This window comes from Microtus pennsylvanicus, chromosome 22, assembly GCF_037038515.1.
Source record: "Microtus pennsylvanicus isolate mMicPen1 chromosome 22, mMicPen1.hap1, whole genome shotgun sequence".
Taxonomy (NCBI): Eukaryota; Metazoa; Chordata; class Mammalia; order Rodentia; family Cricetidae; genus Microtus; species Microtus pennsylvanicus.
In genome coordinates this window covers 658,962-675,195 of record NC_134600.1, presented here as the reverse complement: position 1 = coordinate 675,195, position 16,234 = coordinate 658,962, and the positions used below count along the sequence as shown (strand labels likewise).

Here is a 16,234-nt window from a genome sequence, read left to right as displayed (position 1 = left end):
TAACTTTTCTCTCCCGGTCCCCCGCCCCTCCCCTCAGGAATCCGCCCAGAGCGCTGCAGGCACCGCCTTTCTCGTTCCCTCGGCCGCCCCTTCCGACTTCTACCCAATCGGAAGGCGGCTACAGAGAAAACAAAGAACGCTATTGGGCCTCCGGAGGACTAGGGGCCCGCCCCCGGAGTGGTTTGTGAATGGGGGGAGGGGAGGAGGCGGGGCGGCCCGAAGCCCTGCGAGCCCGACGCTTCTTCTAGCCACCAGCGCGACTCCCAGGCGATACTCTGCGCTCCTTCCCCGGCGGGCGGCGGCAGACTAGGGGACTCGCGGGCCGGGACTGCGCGGGGCAGGCCGCGGGTGCAGGAGCCTCGGCACTTCGGATTCCGCGCAACCGGGTTTCCAAAAAGAACTCGCCCAGCTCTGAGCTCCAGAGCACGGATCGGACTCAAACTGAGAAACAGACGTTTGACTGTAACTTGGGGCCGACCTTCCAGGGGCTGAAAGAGGCTCCAGGTTCGGAGGAGGAGGAGGCGGCGGCGGCGGCTCGTGGCGCCTTGAGGCGAGAAGGCCGAGCTGCACCGCCTCGGCGGCGGCCCGGGCGAGCAGGCGAGGGACACCGGGCTCTGGCCTGGCGGAGGCCCGACTCGGTGTGGGGGGACGTGGGCATCGCCTTGCGCCCTGGGCTCGAGAGACTTGGGCAAACTTTGGAAGGTAACCGGAGACGCTTGTAGTCCGTCGCCGAAGAGAAAGCCGCACCGTTACGTCTCGGCGGGGAGGGTAAGGAGACACCCCCTCCCCCGATCCCCCCATCCCAGACCCAGGAGTCTGAGCCCCCGGCGGCCGCGTGAGTGCCACGCGGAGGCGGCTGAGGCGCCCCCTCGGCTGGCGGCCTCGCCCCCGCCGTGCAAGCACCCTAGCGCCCTGGGCTCCGCGCCGCCCACGGCCCGGCCCCGGCGCCGGGAGGACTCTCATGCGCCGGGCGCGGCGGCGCCTCCCTGCATCCTAGCCGCTCCCCAGCTCCTCGTCTTTTTCCTCCAGCTGAGAACGCCACTGCACTCTCGGCCCGCGATGCGGGGCCCCGGCACTGTGGCGTCGCACTCGCCTCTGGGCCTGTGCGCCCTGGTGCTGGCGCTTCTGGGCGCGCTGCCCACGGGCACCCAGGCTCAGCCCTACCACGGCGAGAAGGGCATCTCGGTACCGGATCACGGCTTCTGCCAGCCCATCTCCATCCCGTTGTGCACGGATATCGCCTACAACCAGACCATCCTGCCCAACCTGCTGGGCCACACAAACCAAGAGGACGCGGGCCTCGAGGTGCACCAGTTCTACCCGCTGGTGAAGGTGCAGTGTTCTCCAGAGCTGCGCTTCTTTCTATGCTCTATGTATGCGCCCGTGTGCACCGTACTCGACCAAGCCATTCCTCCGTGCCGCTCCCTGTGCGAGCGCGCCCGCCAAGGCTGTGAGGCTCTGATGAACAAGTTCGGCTTCCAGTGGCCTGAGCGACTGCGCTGCGAGAACTTCCCGGTACACGGCGCCGGCGAGATCTGCGTGGGCCAGAACACATCCGACGGCTCCGGGGGCGCAGGCGGCAGTCCCACCGCCTACCCTACTGCTCCCTACCTGCCCGATCCGCCTTTCACTGCGATATCCCCCTCGGATGGCAGAGGCCGGTGGTCTTTCCCCTTCTCCTGCCCGCGCCAGCTCAAAGTGCCCCCCTACCTGGGCTACCGCTTCCTAGGTGAGCGCGACTGCGGTGCCCCGTGTGAGCCGGGTCGTGCTAACGGCCTCATGTACTTTAAAGAGGAAGAGAGGCGTTTCGCCCGCCTCTGGGTGGGTGTGTGGTCAGTGCTGTGCTGCGCCTCGACGCTCTTTACGGTGCTCACCTACCTAGTGGACATGCGGCGCTTCAGCTACCCAGAGCGACCCATCATCTTCCTGTCGGGCTGCTATTTCATGGTGGCTGTGGCGCACGTGGCGGGCTTCCTGCTAGAAGACCGCGCCGTGTGCGTGGAGCGCTTTTCGGACGATGGCTACCGCACGGTGGCGCAGGGCACCAAGAAGGAGGGCTGCACCATCCTCTTCATGGTGCTTTACTTCTTCGGCATGGCCAGCTCCATCTGGTGGGTCATTCTGTCCCTCACTTGGTTCCTGGCAGCTGGCATGAAGTGGGGCCACGAGGCCATCGAGGCCAACTCGCAGTACTTTCATCTGGCCGCGTGGGCTGTGCCGGCGGTCAAGACCATCACCATCTTGGCCATGGGCCAGGTGGACGGGGACCTACTCAGTGGCGTGTGCTACGTGGGCCTGTCTAGTGTGGATGCGCTGCGGGGCTTCGTGCTGGCGCCCCTCTTCGTCTACCTCTTCATCGGGACGTCCTTCCTGCTGGCCGGCTTTGTGTCTCTCTTTCGCATCCGCACCATCATGAAGCACGACGGCACCAAGACGGAGAAGCTGGAGAAGCTGATGGTGCGCATCGGCGTCTTCAGCGTGCTCTACACGGTGCCTGCCACCATCGTGTTGGCCTGCTACTTCTACGAGCAGGCCTTCCGTGAGCACTGGGAGCGCACCTGGCTCCTGCAGACCTGCAAGAGCTATGCCGTGCCCTGCCCTCCAGGCCACTTCCCGCCCATGAGCCCCGACTTCACAGTCTTCATGATCAAGTATCTGATGACCATGATCGTGGGCATCACTACAGGCTTCTGGATCTGGTCGGGAAAGACCCTGCAGTCATGGCGTCGCTTCTACCACAGACTCAGCCACAGCAGCAAGGGGGAGACTGCGGTATGAGACCCGGTCTTTCTCCCACCCTTGCCACTTCTACCTCCCCGTAGGAGAGGAGGCTTGGTAGGGAAAGAGAACTGCTGGGTGGGGACTTGTTTCTGTAGGCTACCCCCTCCCCCACTTATCTTTAACGTGGAAGTGAGAAGTTATTTGGAGGTGAGAAGAGATTTGGGGTGAGAGGTGATTTCGAAAGGCCTGAGTGAAAAGTCAAAAGGCGGTGTGGATGGAAAGACTGCTGGCTAAGACTTGCAGGATGCTAACTGATGCTAACTGTGAAAGATATGGGCCTGGAGGGCCGCTAGGGAAAGGTTGAGAGCCGAGACTGGTTAGTTCCTCCGGGCGCCAGAGCTGAGCCAGGGTTGAGTCCAATCCCTGCTGCAAGGCAAGTGGCTGTCCTCACTCCAGTGAGGCCGGGGGAGGGGGGAAGATAGCGCTGTCTGCAGCCTGGCTTTGTTGGGAAGATGGGGGGCCCCCTGTGGTGCCCTTGTCAAGCGGTGGTCAAACCATAATCTCTTTTCACTGGGGCCAAACTGGAGCCCAGATGGGTTAATTTCCAGGGTCAGACATTACAATCCTCCCTCCCCGACCCCCTCCTGCCTGTTTTTCCTCCCCTTCTCCTTTCAAGTCTAGTAAAATAAGCATTTGGAAGGCCGGGGAGGCCTGCCTGCTAGAATCCTAACGCGAAGATGCAAAAGAAGACGGGAAAATTTCCGAGAGGAGACCCGAGTGGTAGCGTGGTTCTGCTACTTTCTTTATTTTCTTGGGAAGGCGGGAGGGAGACAGAAAAAGAATGTTTTATTTGGTTTCATACCCTGAAAAAGAAGTGATGACTTGTTGCTTTTCAAAATAGGAATGCATTTTCCCTCTTGTCTTTGTTGTAAGAGACAAAGGGGAAAACAAAAGTGTCTCCCCGAGGAAAGCTTAGCTATGAAGACAGCGGCTTTTATAGGCAAAGCAGCAGAAATCTGAGCTTTCCCTTTGGTGGTTAATTTGGTTGAGATAAACATTCCTTTTTAAGGAAAAGCTAAAGACAGCGTGCTCTCGTACCCATTCTGCTGAAGGTTCTGACTTGGATAAAGGAGATGGAAGAAGTTTTGTTATTTGTTTTACACAGATTTAATTCAGAACACATGATCTAACAGGCTCTGGTAAACAGCTTAATGAACTCTCCCTCCATTCCGCACACCCCATTAGCCTAAATTTTGTTTGTTTGTTCGGTTTTTTTTTTTTGTCCCCACCTCCTTCCGTCCAATGTGTGTGTGTGTGTGTGTGTGTGTTTTGTGTGTTTGTTTGGGATTTCTTTGGGGTTTTGTTTCTTTTGTTTTTTGAGGGTTTTTTTTTTGATGATTTTTTTTCTCGTTTATTTGTTTGTTTTGGTTTTTCTAGACAGGGTTTCTCTGTGTATCCTTCCCTGTCCTGGAACTCACTCTGTAGACCAGCTTGGCCTCCAACTCTGAGATGCCCCTGCCTCTGCCTCCCGAGTGCAGGGATTCACAGTGTGGAATGCCACACCTGGCTCCCCCCACCATCCAATTTGTAGTCTTCAAGATGAAAGAAGAGGCACAATGCTCACAGAATCAAAACAAAGGGACAAATTCATTTAAAGGGTTGAAATTTAAGGGAACCCACGTCCCTTAGTTCAGTCAATCTGTGTATGAGAACCAGGTGCGGACCCTTCCTCTGGTTGTGGACCCAGAGAGGCGAATATGCCAGGATGCCAGCCAAGGAAGAGGGGGCGAGCTTGTACCAGGTTCAGAAAGCCATTAGAGGAAGGTAAACTTCAAAGTGATTCTGGGGTTCTTTGAAATATGCTAGAAGACTTAAATTTATTAATCTTAAATTATATACTTTTCCCCCCCTGTGATAGAAGTCTGGTTCTTTGGCATAATGGTGTAAAGCTAACAGCATCATGGGAGCTAACCTTCCGCTCCACCTTTGACACTGACTGTCCTCCAGTCTTCAAAGCCTCTCAGTTTCTTAGAGCGGTTGTTAAATGCCAATCAGGAGGGTACTGTCAGGAGTACAAATTCCTTTCTATCTGTCACGTTCAGTGCAATGGAGCTGCTTTTACATTAAAGTGATCTTGTATTTCTGAAACTCAGAATATGATCTCACCTGTCGGATTTTTTTTAACGGCTACGACACAGGTTTGGCCTCTTTTGTGTTTATCTCTCAAGCGCATGTGAAATTTGTAAAATAGAGACAGTGCAGTATGTATATTTTGTAAATCTCCCATTTTTGTAAGAAATATATATTGTATTTATACATTTTTACTTTGGATTTTTGTTTTGTTTTTTGCCTTTAAAGATCTACTATGAAGTCCCACTTTATGACATGTACAGATCACAAATAAATTTTTTAAAAAATATGAAGCGAGTGTTTCTTTACTCTTCCTGAGATAGCAAACCTAGGAACAAAACTTTATTGTGGAAAGAAGGTGTGCCGTGGGTGTGTCCCCCATAGAAGAGGATGGTGGCATAGGGTCCTGAAAGCTTTGTCTGACCTGTGGTTTTGCTTTGTTATTTTCTGTCTCCTGAACAGGTCTTCTTCACATTACCTCCAAGCCAGTGTTTCTCAACGCCTCGGTCTGGCCACTTTGGGGTCACATATCAAATATTCTGCATATCAGATATTCACGTGACTATTCGTAACAGTAACAAAATTGCAGTTACAAAGTAGCAATGAAATAATTGTATGCTTGGGGTCACCACTCCATGAGGAACTGTGCTAAAGGAGTCGCAGCTGTATGAAGGTTGAGAACTGCTTGCTGCTCTAACCTTTTCAGGGAAGCTTTTAGGACCTACTAGAGAGGTTCAGGGTACACGTCTCGCTGATCTGTAATTTACTAACCTTACGTTACTAAACCCGTGCTTGAAAGGGGACTAGAAGGTATTTTGGGTATTTCTCCTTTTCCGTTGATCCACTCCCTGACTCCTTGGGAATTGTGTGTGTCCCCTAGTAGGCCTTATCTAAGTTATTAATATTTAAATGCCTCGAATTCAGGTGGTAGGCGGTGCTTCCAGATAAGAGCAGAGGGTCACCTTTGTTGCCCGCCCCGCGGGAGGCTTCCCTCTGCCTTCTAGGTAAACTAAAACACGCTGGGAGCTCTCTGGGGGGCGGGGGGGAGGGCAGTGACTCAGCAGCTCTCTGGAATAGACTCCTGCCTGACCCTGAGGTGGCCTCCGAAGCCACTCGGCTGTTACTTGCTCTTGAAGAGGCCAATTTAGGAATGGGATAAGGCTGGGGAGCCCCTCCGGGAAATGGTCAAGGCAGCCTCATGCTCCCAGTTCCAAGCTTTGATGGTTTTTTTCACTTGCTTCTTGTTGAATTCAGGTGCCAATACCCGGATGATACCCAAAGTAGGCGGTACGCCGCTGTTTCTCCCGTCCCACAACTGGCTGAAAGTTTCTGTCGTTCTAAAGCATAACAGAAACAGTTCTGTTTTCGTTCTAATTAACAGGCTCACACAGGCGGGTGTGTTCTACAAACTGGAAAGAATGAAAACCAATGACAGACAGCTCTCTCCAGGAGGAGGACGGCTAGCTAGACACCGGCTCAAAAGCGGCTTGGTTTGTTTTTTGTTTTGTTTTTTACGAGTCTCCCGCGTTCTGGACATCCCAGTGGGTGTGAAGTCATTCCACCCGGTGAAGATCTGAGCAGCAAAGAGGAGAAAATTTAGGGACTTTGGATCTCTTAAGCTTTATCAAGTTCTCAGTCGTAAAATGACAACTTTTAGGTAAGCCATGCGTTTCACAACGGCAGTCAAAACTGTTAAGAGTGTTTGCTTGCAGACCAAGTGGAAGGAGTTTGCTGCTTGCTCACTTGCTTCTTCTCCTTTTCCTTTTCCCATTCTCTTTTTCTGACAAGGCACTTAGACCCTTCCAAGGGAAGCCTTGTAGCTGCTCCTGAGAACATATCCCTGCCTTATCTTTTCGAGCTCCCAATGATCGAAGCGGCTTGGTCTCTAATAAGGGAACAGGAGCCGCGTGTGGAGCAGTCACTAACCCACTCTTACTTAGCAGGAAAATCCAACTTTAATTCCCTTAGCATGAGGATGCCCTGTGAGTTCAAACCTTACCTAAGAATTTTAGAAATCTCATGGGTTTTCCTAAAAAGTTGCATTTGAGCAGAAGCTTTGTGAGGGAGAAGCGTTTGCAGAAGGGCCTGTGTAGAGATGAAGACAAACATTGGCTGTAGATAGGTGCTAATCCCCAGATAAGGAACAAAAACACCAAAATCTTTTCTGCACTTTATAAAACAGAACACAGCATGCATGCAACACCTAATCTTGGTAAGCAGGGGTGTAGGAGGGAAGTGCCCTGTTAACATCTTATTATTATTTTTTTTTCGGTTTTCCCAGACAGGTTAGTATTAATTTTTAAATGTACTTCAAATAGTGATATTGGAAATTCTCTTGGTAGGACGATCGTAACGTCAGAGCCGGAGGTTTGAGCCTGTAATTACTCTCAGAAAAATCTCACTCTGCCCATCTTTAATTTCACTGAAAAGGCAGATGGCTATTTATAGACGGTATATTTTTGTGTATGCCTATGTGAATGGTGTATTACAGTCTACCAGGCTCCAGGAAATCCCAGAAAAGAGTGAAAACAGACTCCAGTGTGCAGTTAATAAACACCTCATGGACCTCGTGCTGGCCAGTTTTTACGCCAACTTGACACAGCCTAGACTCATTTGGGAAGAGGGAACCTCAGTTGAGAAAATGCCCCCTCCAGTTAGTTAGCCTGTGGGCGAGCTCGCCGGGCATTCTCTTGATTAAGGATTGACGTGGGTGGCCCATGGGGGTGCCTCTCCTGAGCGGGTGGTCCTGGGTGGTAAAGCTAGCAGGCTGAGCAAGCCTCAATTGAGGGAAAAGGCAGCATATCAAGCTATTCCCTGGCTTCTACATCAGTTCCTGCCTCCAGGTTCCTGCCTTGGGTTCCTGCTCTGACTTCTCTGGATGGGGAACTACAAGCTGTAATGTAAAAAGCCCTTTCCACCCGAGGATGCTTTTGGCCGTTATATTTTGTCATAGCCGCAGACACCCTAACTAAGACACATATTCTTTTTTCTTTTTCTTTTGTTATTACCCTTTCCTCAGTGAATTAATCTGCTTTCAAAAAATAATCATTCTTGAACTCTTCTTAATAAGTCTTTTTTTTTTAAAAAAAAAATCATCTAAAACTATGTTGTTCACACTTCCTAGTAAATTGAACCTATTTAAAAGGTTCATAACAATGCCAGTTTTGGGTAAACATACAATATTTTTTATTCTCTTTTGTTATCTTTTGTGTGCCTATGAGGAGGTTGGTGGGTGTGTGCACAGGTGTGTGTACACACGTGTGTGTAATGGGGGCCAGAGACTGATGCTGGCTGTCTTCCTGTTTCTCGCCCTTTTGTTGAGACAAGTCTCTTGCCAAATTGGAGCTCATCAGCTCCACTTGAATGGCTAAGCAGTGAGACCAATGACCTTCCTGTCTGTCCCCTCAGCTCTAGAGTCACATCAACATACACACAGCTTTGTGTGATGGGATATGTGTGTTTTACACATGTGGGAAGACCCTAACTCAGACCCTTGTATTTATGGGGCAAGCAAGCCGTCTCTCCAGTCCTCTCTTTGGGGAGATTAGATAGGTAGGTAGGAAGGTAGGTAGGTAGATAGATAGATAGATAGATAGATAGATAGATAGATAGATAGATAGATAGTTCATTCTGGAATTTTCTCCTGTTTCATCTCCCGGCTCTGTATGGGGGGAGTGGGGGAGGGGTAGGATGTAGGGGACATCACACACCTGTGATCCCAGCACTGCAAAGGTTGGGGCAAACCATCTGAGCCTTTGAGGCGGGCCTAGCTTTATAGTGAGACTCTCAAAAACAAACAAGATTTTATTCCACATACTTTTTGCTTTCTCTCCAAGCGAGTGACCTCATCACGGGCCAGATTTAGCCAGTTGCTTAGAATTTTTGCTGCTGGGTGTTTTAGTAGCAAATCTATACTCAAACCTTTGAAATGGTAGGGACAGACATTTTTGTGTCTGACCAGTTTGTTACACCCAGGCAGGAATGAAATGTTTCTCTAGGTTCCTCAAGCCTCTTTCAAAAACTGCCTAACAAGATAACCTTAAAGCTATAGTGGGGGGTTTGAGTTTGGGTGTGATTAAGCCAAGGGTCCACTTAACTGCAAGAATACTTTGGGGAGCTCTGTTCTCCCACTTTTGCTAGTGAGTGCACTAATGCCTCTTACCTGTAAATCTCCTTCTTACCCAGCTCTGGCCTCAGGTTCAGCTCAGCGTTCGTATCAACGTGAGGTCAAGGGCAGCATAGACTAGCTCTTTGTGTGTCCTTGGTAATAATGATTATCTTCTTCCTAGCTGTTGACATCTCCTGAGCGCCATCTATACACAAAGCCCTCAGTACAATATGGTAGAACGGACAAGACAACCTACCCCAAGCCCTAACCACAGCATTTGGTACCTAATAAGTACTCAGTGAGTATCAACATCTTTATAATAAATACACAGTGATCTCGCTTACACATTATAACAACCCTAGGGGGTAGGTATAATTACCCCCCAGTTGGTGTGTGGGGAAACCTAGCCCTGCAAGGTGAGCCAGAGAGTGGCCGCGTTGGCTCTGGTTGGTGCCCCTAATCACCATGCGGCAAATATTTACTGAGTTCTTAATGTCTTCCATCCTCTATTATTCCTCTTAATTTGATCCAGATCGGTTCCAAAGGGAGGAAAATAACTTACATCCTGACAGGGCAGAACTGGAGAGGGGATTTTCAGTGCTAGTTCCCTACGAGTGTTTGGTTTTTTTCTTAGAAAGAGGCAGAAGGCTCATAAATACTATTTAGATGCTTTCTTTTTCTTTTGTGACAGCGTCTGGCCATGAGTTCAGTCTGGTCTGGACACATGTGGTCTGCCCGTCTCTGCCTCCTGGGTGATTGCAGGCATGAACCACCACACCCAGATGGGTTCATCCTTCTTCCCCAATATGAATTTCTACATCGAGATCCAAGGATCTGGAACTGAGAATTAAGTTGGCATGTGTGACTAGAGATGTGTGCTAGGTGAAATTCCAGGCTCAGTCCCCAGCACCAAAAAAAAAATTGCACAAGTCCTGGAGATCTGAAGTTCGAGATCATCCAATGTTCCATAGAATACATGAGACCCTATCTTTAAAAAAAAAAAATTAGCCAGGTGGTGGTGGTGCACACCTTTAATCCCAGCACTCAGGAGGCAGAGGCAGGCGGATCTCTGTGGGTTTGAGGCCAGCCTGGTCTACAAGAGCTAGTTCCAGGACAGGCTCCAAAGCTACAGAGAAACCCTGTCTCGAAAAACAAACAAAAAAAAATTAATTTAGGGATGGCACTCTGAATAGCCTTGTAGAAGAATCCCTGGAATGTTGCTCAAAAACCACAGACCACCTAACAAAAACCCAGGGGTGAGAAGCTCCCTTTCAAATTGGTCAGGGGAATCTAAGAGACTCCCAAAACAAGACAGGCTATTGCTGTTGTATCTGGTGGCTTCCAGAGGTTGAAAGTAGGTTCCAATTACTAAAGACACCCTGAACTTTGGACACAGGACCCAGACGATCTGAGCTAGATCTGATCGGAAAGCCTCCATCATAAGGACAAGCTTTCACAGTACTGAAAGGTGGATACAAGCTGCCAAGGGAAGGAAGCAACCGAAGTCCTATCCAGCTATGAACCACAGCAATGACCAGCATGGCGCAATAATGGCACTAATATCTTGGCAGTAAACAACAGCTCTGTAATTGGACTTAAGGACTACCACCAACAGGGTAGAAGTCATGCCTGGTACTGAAAACCTAGTCAACTACCCAGGGCTAGAGAGCTCATACACCTTAGAGGAGAACCTGTGCCTGCTGCTTTATTAAACCAACATAATCTCTAACTACACTCTAAATATTTATCTTTATAACCATTATACACACACCTTTAATCCCAGCACTCGGGAGGCAAAGGCAGGTGTGCGTGTGTGTGTGTGTGTGTGTGTGTATTAACATTTTTAAAGGCCATGCATTCAAAAGCATGCAAGGAGAGCACATTGGAGTGGTTGGAAGGAAGAAAGAGAAAGGGGGAAATGATGCAATTATGTTTTAATTAAATTATGTATATACATATATACATAAATTAATTAAATCATATATTATAGCAATAATTTTATATTTTATTAATTAATAATTAATCAACAATATTCAATAAATAAATAATAGATAAATTTATTGCATGGGCATTGATAATTAATAATTAATTTTATCAATTAATAAATCTATTGATAATTGATTAATTATTGAATATTATATATATAGTCCCCTAAGAGGCCTCCCCTGTTGCTATGGCTCCTTGCTTATTCCTTCCAGCCATGAAGGAGAGGGTGGGTTCCAAATGGAGAGTCAAGGACGTAGTGGGAAAGTCCTGGCTTCTTGCTGACCAAGACTGCTGTCTCCCTACTGGTGAGTCAATGAGTAAGGACATCAACAGAAACAAACCCAGCACCATGGAAATCTCCTTCCTGGAAGCCAATGCTGGGAATCACAGAAATGTTTTTATTGTGACTGTCACATGTATAATGTCAATGTTATCATAGTACAGTTATAATGTAGACAGTTACCAGTTAGTGACTTTAACTGAGTTTTATTATTAATTTGTTTTATTTGGGGAATTTTTTTTTCAGACAGGGTCTGCCTATGAAGCATTCAGTGATCTACTTTCAGTTCTTGGGGTTAGAACGACATGAATATCTTAAAATATGTCAACTTTGTGCTAATCACTTACATTGACTCATTTTGTCCATACACGAGGAGATAAAAATTATTATTATTCTCATTTAATAGGCTCTCCATGTCTGCCTAAAATAAAATAAAAATACAAGTACACATGAGTTTCAACAATTAATCCAAAGCATCCTGGAGCTGACTGCCAGGATAAGCAGCATTTGCATCCCTAGTCCATGCTCCCTCTTCTGCATTTGCACCTTAACCGGCTTGCAGGGTTTCCCAGCAAGATTACCAGGTGTCTAACATTCTAGTTGTAGAGGACACAGCAGAGACTAGCGAAGACTAGCAAATAATCCCAAAGGTGTCCCCAACACAGGTTAAACCTGTTGGGTAAAGGCTAGGGTGGGCTCACATCCATTCTTTTATTGTTATTATATTTTACTTATTTATTCTGTGTGTGCATGCACATACAGGGACCACAGTCCATGGGTGGAGGTCAGAGGACAATTTGCTGGAGTTGATTCCCCCTTTCTAGCATATGGGTGTTGGGAACCAAACTTCGGAGTCAGGCTTGGCGACAAGGACCTTGATCAATGGGGCCATCGTCTCTCTGGCCGTTCGCCTCCAGTCTTTAGTTCATTCAGGTCTGAGTGAGCTTAGATTGCTTAGAAAGTCCAGATTCTCATTAGATAAAAGTTTTTGCTGGTGGTACATGGCTGATACTATTTAACTGTTAGCAGAAAATAATTCCCTGTAAGGATACTTGATGACACTTTATTCTTATTTGCCGTTCAGACTTCCAAACAGGCAAGCTAGTAAGTAGCACACTTTTCTGGGAAGTCAGTGAACGCTATACTAACTGGCTATCCCTGTGCCCAGCTTCCAGGGTCGCATGCATGCATTTACCAGGCCTTCTGGTAACATTCTTCAAATGCCAAATGGCTTGATAAAATTAAGAGCCCCAGGAAACAAGAACAAACATTTCAGACCGAACCCTCCTCTCCTCTCGGCCCATCAGGGAATTCATTCTACTGTCTGTACAAGTGGCAAAAGAAAGGTTAAAAACAACCCTCAAGTTCTTCATTCCAGATTTACTTAAGTGAGCCCCCTTAAGAGAAGTGGGTTCTTGTTTCACTTGAAGTGGGAACCTATTTTGCTGGAAGAGTCCAAACAGTGAGGCAATTCGATTCAGTGCCTTCATCTCTGAGGAGGGCACAATTCCTCCGTTCACCAAGTGGATTTGGTCTACAAGCTGTACAAATGTGTACTCCAGATAATTGTGTCCCTTCATCTGCAAACCTCCCTCTTGGGTATTAAAACTGTTCTCTGCTTGTCTCTTGGGATTAATAGGTTCTGTCTAAGCTGCTGGAGTAACTCTTGGAGTGGGGGGAGAAATCAATACAATATCTGATAGTCAATCAGAATACTACCTAGATGGCATTTTATTAATTTTAAATTAAAATGCAAGATTTCTGCTAGTCAGAATATCAGGTTTGAGTAACACACAATAGAAAGACTCAGCAATTCTACCTCTAGACAGTTATGGCATAGGGAGAAAGAAGCAGTCTTGAGTCTTTTACATCTGACTATTTGATTTTTAAAATGGAAAAAAAGATCAACCCTATATATATTCATTTGCATAGGATCAAGCTTCCAAAAATTAGAATGGAGTCAGCCTCATTTTCCTCACTTCCTTCTTTAACCTAGAGATGTGTCTTATATATTTCCCAAGTCAAGGGAAAGAAATCACCTTTAATGTCAGTAGGCAGAAGGCAGAGGCAACTCTGTGAGTTCAAGGCCGCATAATAATTCCATGTTTCAGAAAAAGAAAGAAAAAGGAAAGAAGGAAGGGAGGAAGGGAGAGAGGGAAGAAGGGAGGAAGGGAGGGAGGGAGGGAGGGAGGGAGGGAGGAAGGAAGGAAGGAAGGAAGGAAGGAAGGAAGGAAGGAAGGAAGGAAGGAAATAAATATACTGATGAAGAGGAGGGAATGAAAAGGGGAAAGGCAGGGAATTGGAGGATGTGTTCAAAGAAGAGAGGTGGGGCCTGGTAATACAGGTCTGTAATTTCAACTACTCAGGAGGCCGAAGAGACAGATCACAACTTAAAGGTCATCCTGAGTTATGAATGAATTGTGGCCATCCTGGGTAACTTAGTGAGACCCTGTCTCCCAAAGGAGTTTAAATAGAGTGGTTGAAACAGAGATCAGAAGTAGAGAAGCTTCAAGTACCGCAGAAAGAAAAAAAGCCCACAGACACGCATGCCGGAGAGTAGAACAGTAAGAGAACGCTCCGAACACACCTTTCCTGACCCACGACGCAACAAACGGCCAATTAATTGACTTCTCGTTATCGTCATTCCCTGTACCCCAAAGCTGCAAGAAATGAGGTCACCGAGGGTGATGACTTTACATCTCATCCCCTCTCAGCCTCTGAGACACACGCGCTTGTTCCCACCATAAAGAGAAAAGGCTGAGACACCAAGAGGTTAACTTGCCAGGACCACGTGATTCCTGCGCGGTACCAGCCCTCTCCCGGCCTGACTGTTTTTTTTCATCTAGCCATGACTACCAAATTATTGGTCTCCAAAAAACGGTTTGTTTCTTTGAAGTATCATTAGGCATGTGGTTAGCTCAAGCGGGGGAGCCTTGGTCCAGCACAGTTACTTCTTAGCAGGGAATTAGACCCTGCTTTTCTATGCCCTGGGTCTACAGACCTCATCCCATGTGACAGGGCGCCACACAGGGTTTATGGCCGCTGTTGGGGGCTGTTCTGCGGGTGGAACCGAAGTAGTTTTGGATTTAGTTCATCACTCTTTGTGTTCTGACATAAAATGGTTGCAGGGAAACTGGGTGACGCCCCTGGAGGCACCATGGTCCCAAAAGGGCAGCATTCAAATCATGATCGTCGCAACATTACCCCATTGTTCATGCTCCAGAATCTCTCTTGTAGATGAGAGAGTTGTGATGTGATTTCCCCCTTTGTATGCTGTGAATACGATTGAATAGACCAATTGTTAATTAATAATTATTAATAATTGGCTAATTAATAATATTTGGCCCGATAGGGCAAAACAGTAGAGGTAGGGAGGGAAAACTAAATGGAATGCTGGGAGAAAGGAGGCAGAGTCAAGGAGAAGCCATGGAGCCTTACCAGAGCCAGACAGAACTTTATCTGGTAAGCCACAGCCACCAAGCAATACACAGATGAATAGAAATGGGTTAAATTAATATGTAAGAGTTAGCCAATAAGAAGCTAGAGCTAATGGGCCAAGCAGTGATTTAATGAATACAGTTTCTGTGTGATTATTTCGGTTCTGGGTGGCCGGGATGAACAAGCAACCTCCTTACTACAGAGCTGAGAAACAGTGACAGAATTCTAAAGAATGGGAAAGTTGACTGGGTAGTGTGGTGGTGTAGAACATGTCTGTCTGTCTGTCTATCTGTCTGTCCAAGTGTGAAAGAAATCACCATTTGTTGTTTGGCATAGGGGAATACCTTCAGCTCAGTTTTTGAGTTTCTAAATGCTAAATGTAACCAAAATATACAAGGATAACTCCACAACCCAATTAGTTTTCTCCCTCATAGAGAAAGAGGAGGAGAAGGAGGAGGAGGAGGAGGAGGAGGAGGAGGAGGAGGAGGAGGAGGAGGAGGAGGAGGAGGAGGAGGAGAAGGAGAAGAAGAAGAAGAAGAAGAAGAAGAAGAAGAAGAAGAAGAAGAAGAAGAAGAAGAAAGAGGAGGAGGAAGAGGGAGAGAGGGAGGGAGGGAGGGAGGGAGGGAGGGAGGGAGGGAGGGAGAAAGAAAGAAAGAGAATAGGGAGGAAGGGAGGGAGGGAAATCTGATGGCATCTATGAATTCCATAGAAAAAGTGCAAGTGAAGTTGTGGGCATATATGTGTGTGCATGCGGGCACACACACACACAAGACTGTAGACAAGACCCTCCTACCTTCCAAATTGGAAGATGCAGGTAGACTGCTAAGGTCTGTCATCTTTTCTCTGGACACACCAGAAAAGCAGCGGAGCTGTTTCTCTGTTAGAAACTGGGCCACTCCAAGCCACTGGAGAGACAGCCCAGGGGTTAGGAGCACTTCCTGCTCTTCCAGAGGACCAGAGTGCAGCTCTCAGCAGCCACGTTGACTCTGCTTATAACCCCAGCTCCAGGGGACCCGTTTCTCTTCTGACCTCTTCAGCCACACACACCCACACATGTGGCATACACACACAGAGACACATAATTAAAAATAAAAATAATGGAGGAAAAGAATAAACTTAAAAATAAATCTGAAAGGAAGGAAGGAGGCCACTGAGTCACCGGGGCCTCTTCTTCTGAAACAGACCCTGCTCCCATGTCCGCGGCAGCTCAGCCTAGACACACAGAGGCCTGAATTCCAAACCTAGCTTTACTATTAAATTCTTTATTCACCTGTCTCTTCTACTCACTTGCAGGTCCGTCGAAAGTGGGGTTCTGGGGGCCAGAGGACAGGTCAATGAGACAATGCCCGCAGAGGACTTTGTCCCTAGGCACAAGCGTCTATGTAAACATGAGATGTTATTAGACATTATCAGACATCAGCCGGGTCAATAGTTGAGGTGAAGTAGAGGTGAAGTCCTCCTTCTTAGCACCTGTTAGCCTAATTGGGTTCTTTCTCTAAGGGAGAGTATGGGGGGGTGTCCTGCTGGTTAGTGTTGGGGTCTTAATAGTGGCATCTGCCATCCCCCCTCTT

General features: G+C 47.9%; 1 protein-coding gene and 1 long non-coding RNA gene across 2 annotated transcripts; both read left to right on the top strand.

The window, feature by feature from the left end:
* The first annotated feature begins 219 nt into the window (after positions 1-219).
* Fzd7 (frizzled class receptor 7) lies at positions 220-5,156 on the top strand. The gene has a single exon (XM_075956075.1). It carries the CDS (start codon positions 1,060-1,062, stop codon positions 2,776-2,778), a length of 1,719 nt encoding a protein of 572 aa, XP_075812190.1. The 5' UTR covers positions 220-1,059; the 3' UTR covers positions 2,779-5,156.
* A 1,081-nt stretch (positions 5,157-6,237) lies between these two features.
* Positions 6,238-12,781, top strand: LOC142839950 (uncharacterized). Its single transcript, XR_012908860.1, has 3 exons — positions 6,238-6,508; positions 9,141-9,257; positions 12,394-12,781. It is a non-coding gene; the product is annotated as an uncharacterized LOC142839950 (long non-coding RNA).
* Positions 12,782-16,234: the final 3,453 nt, after the last annotated feature.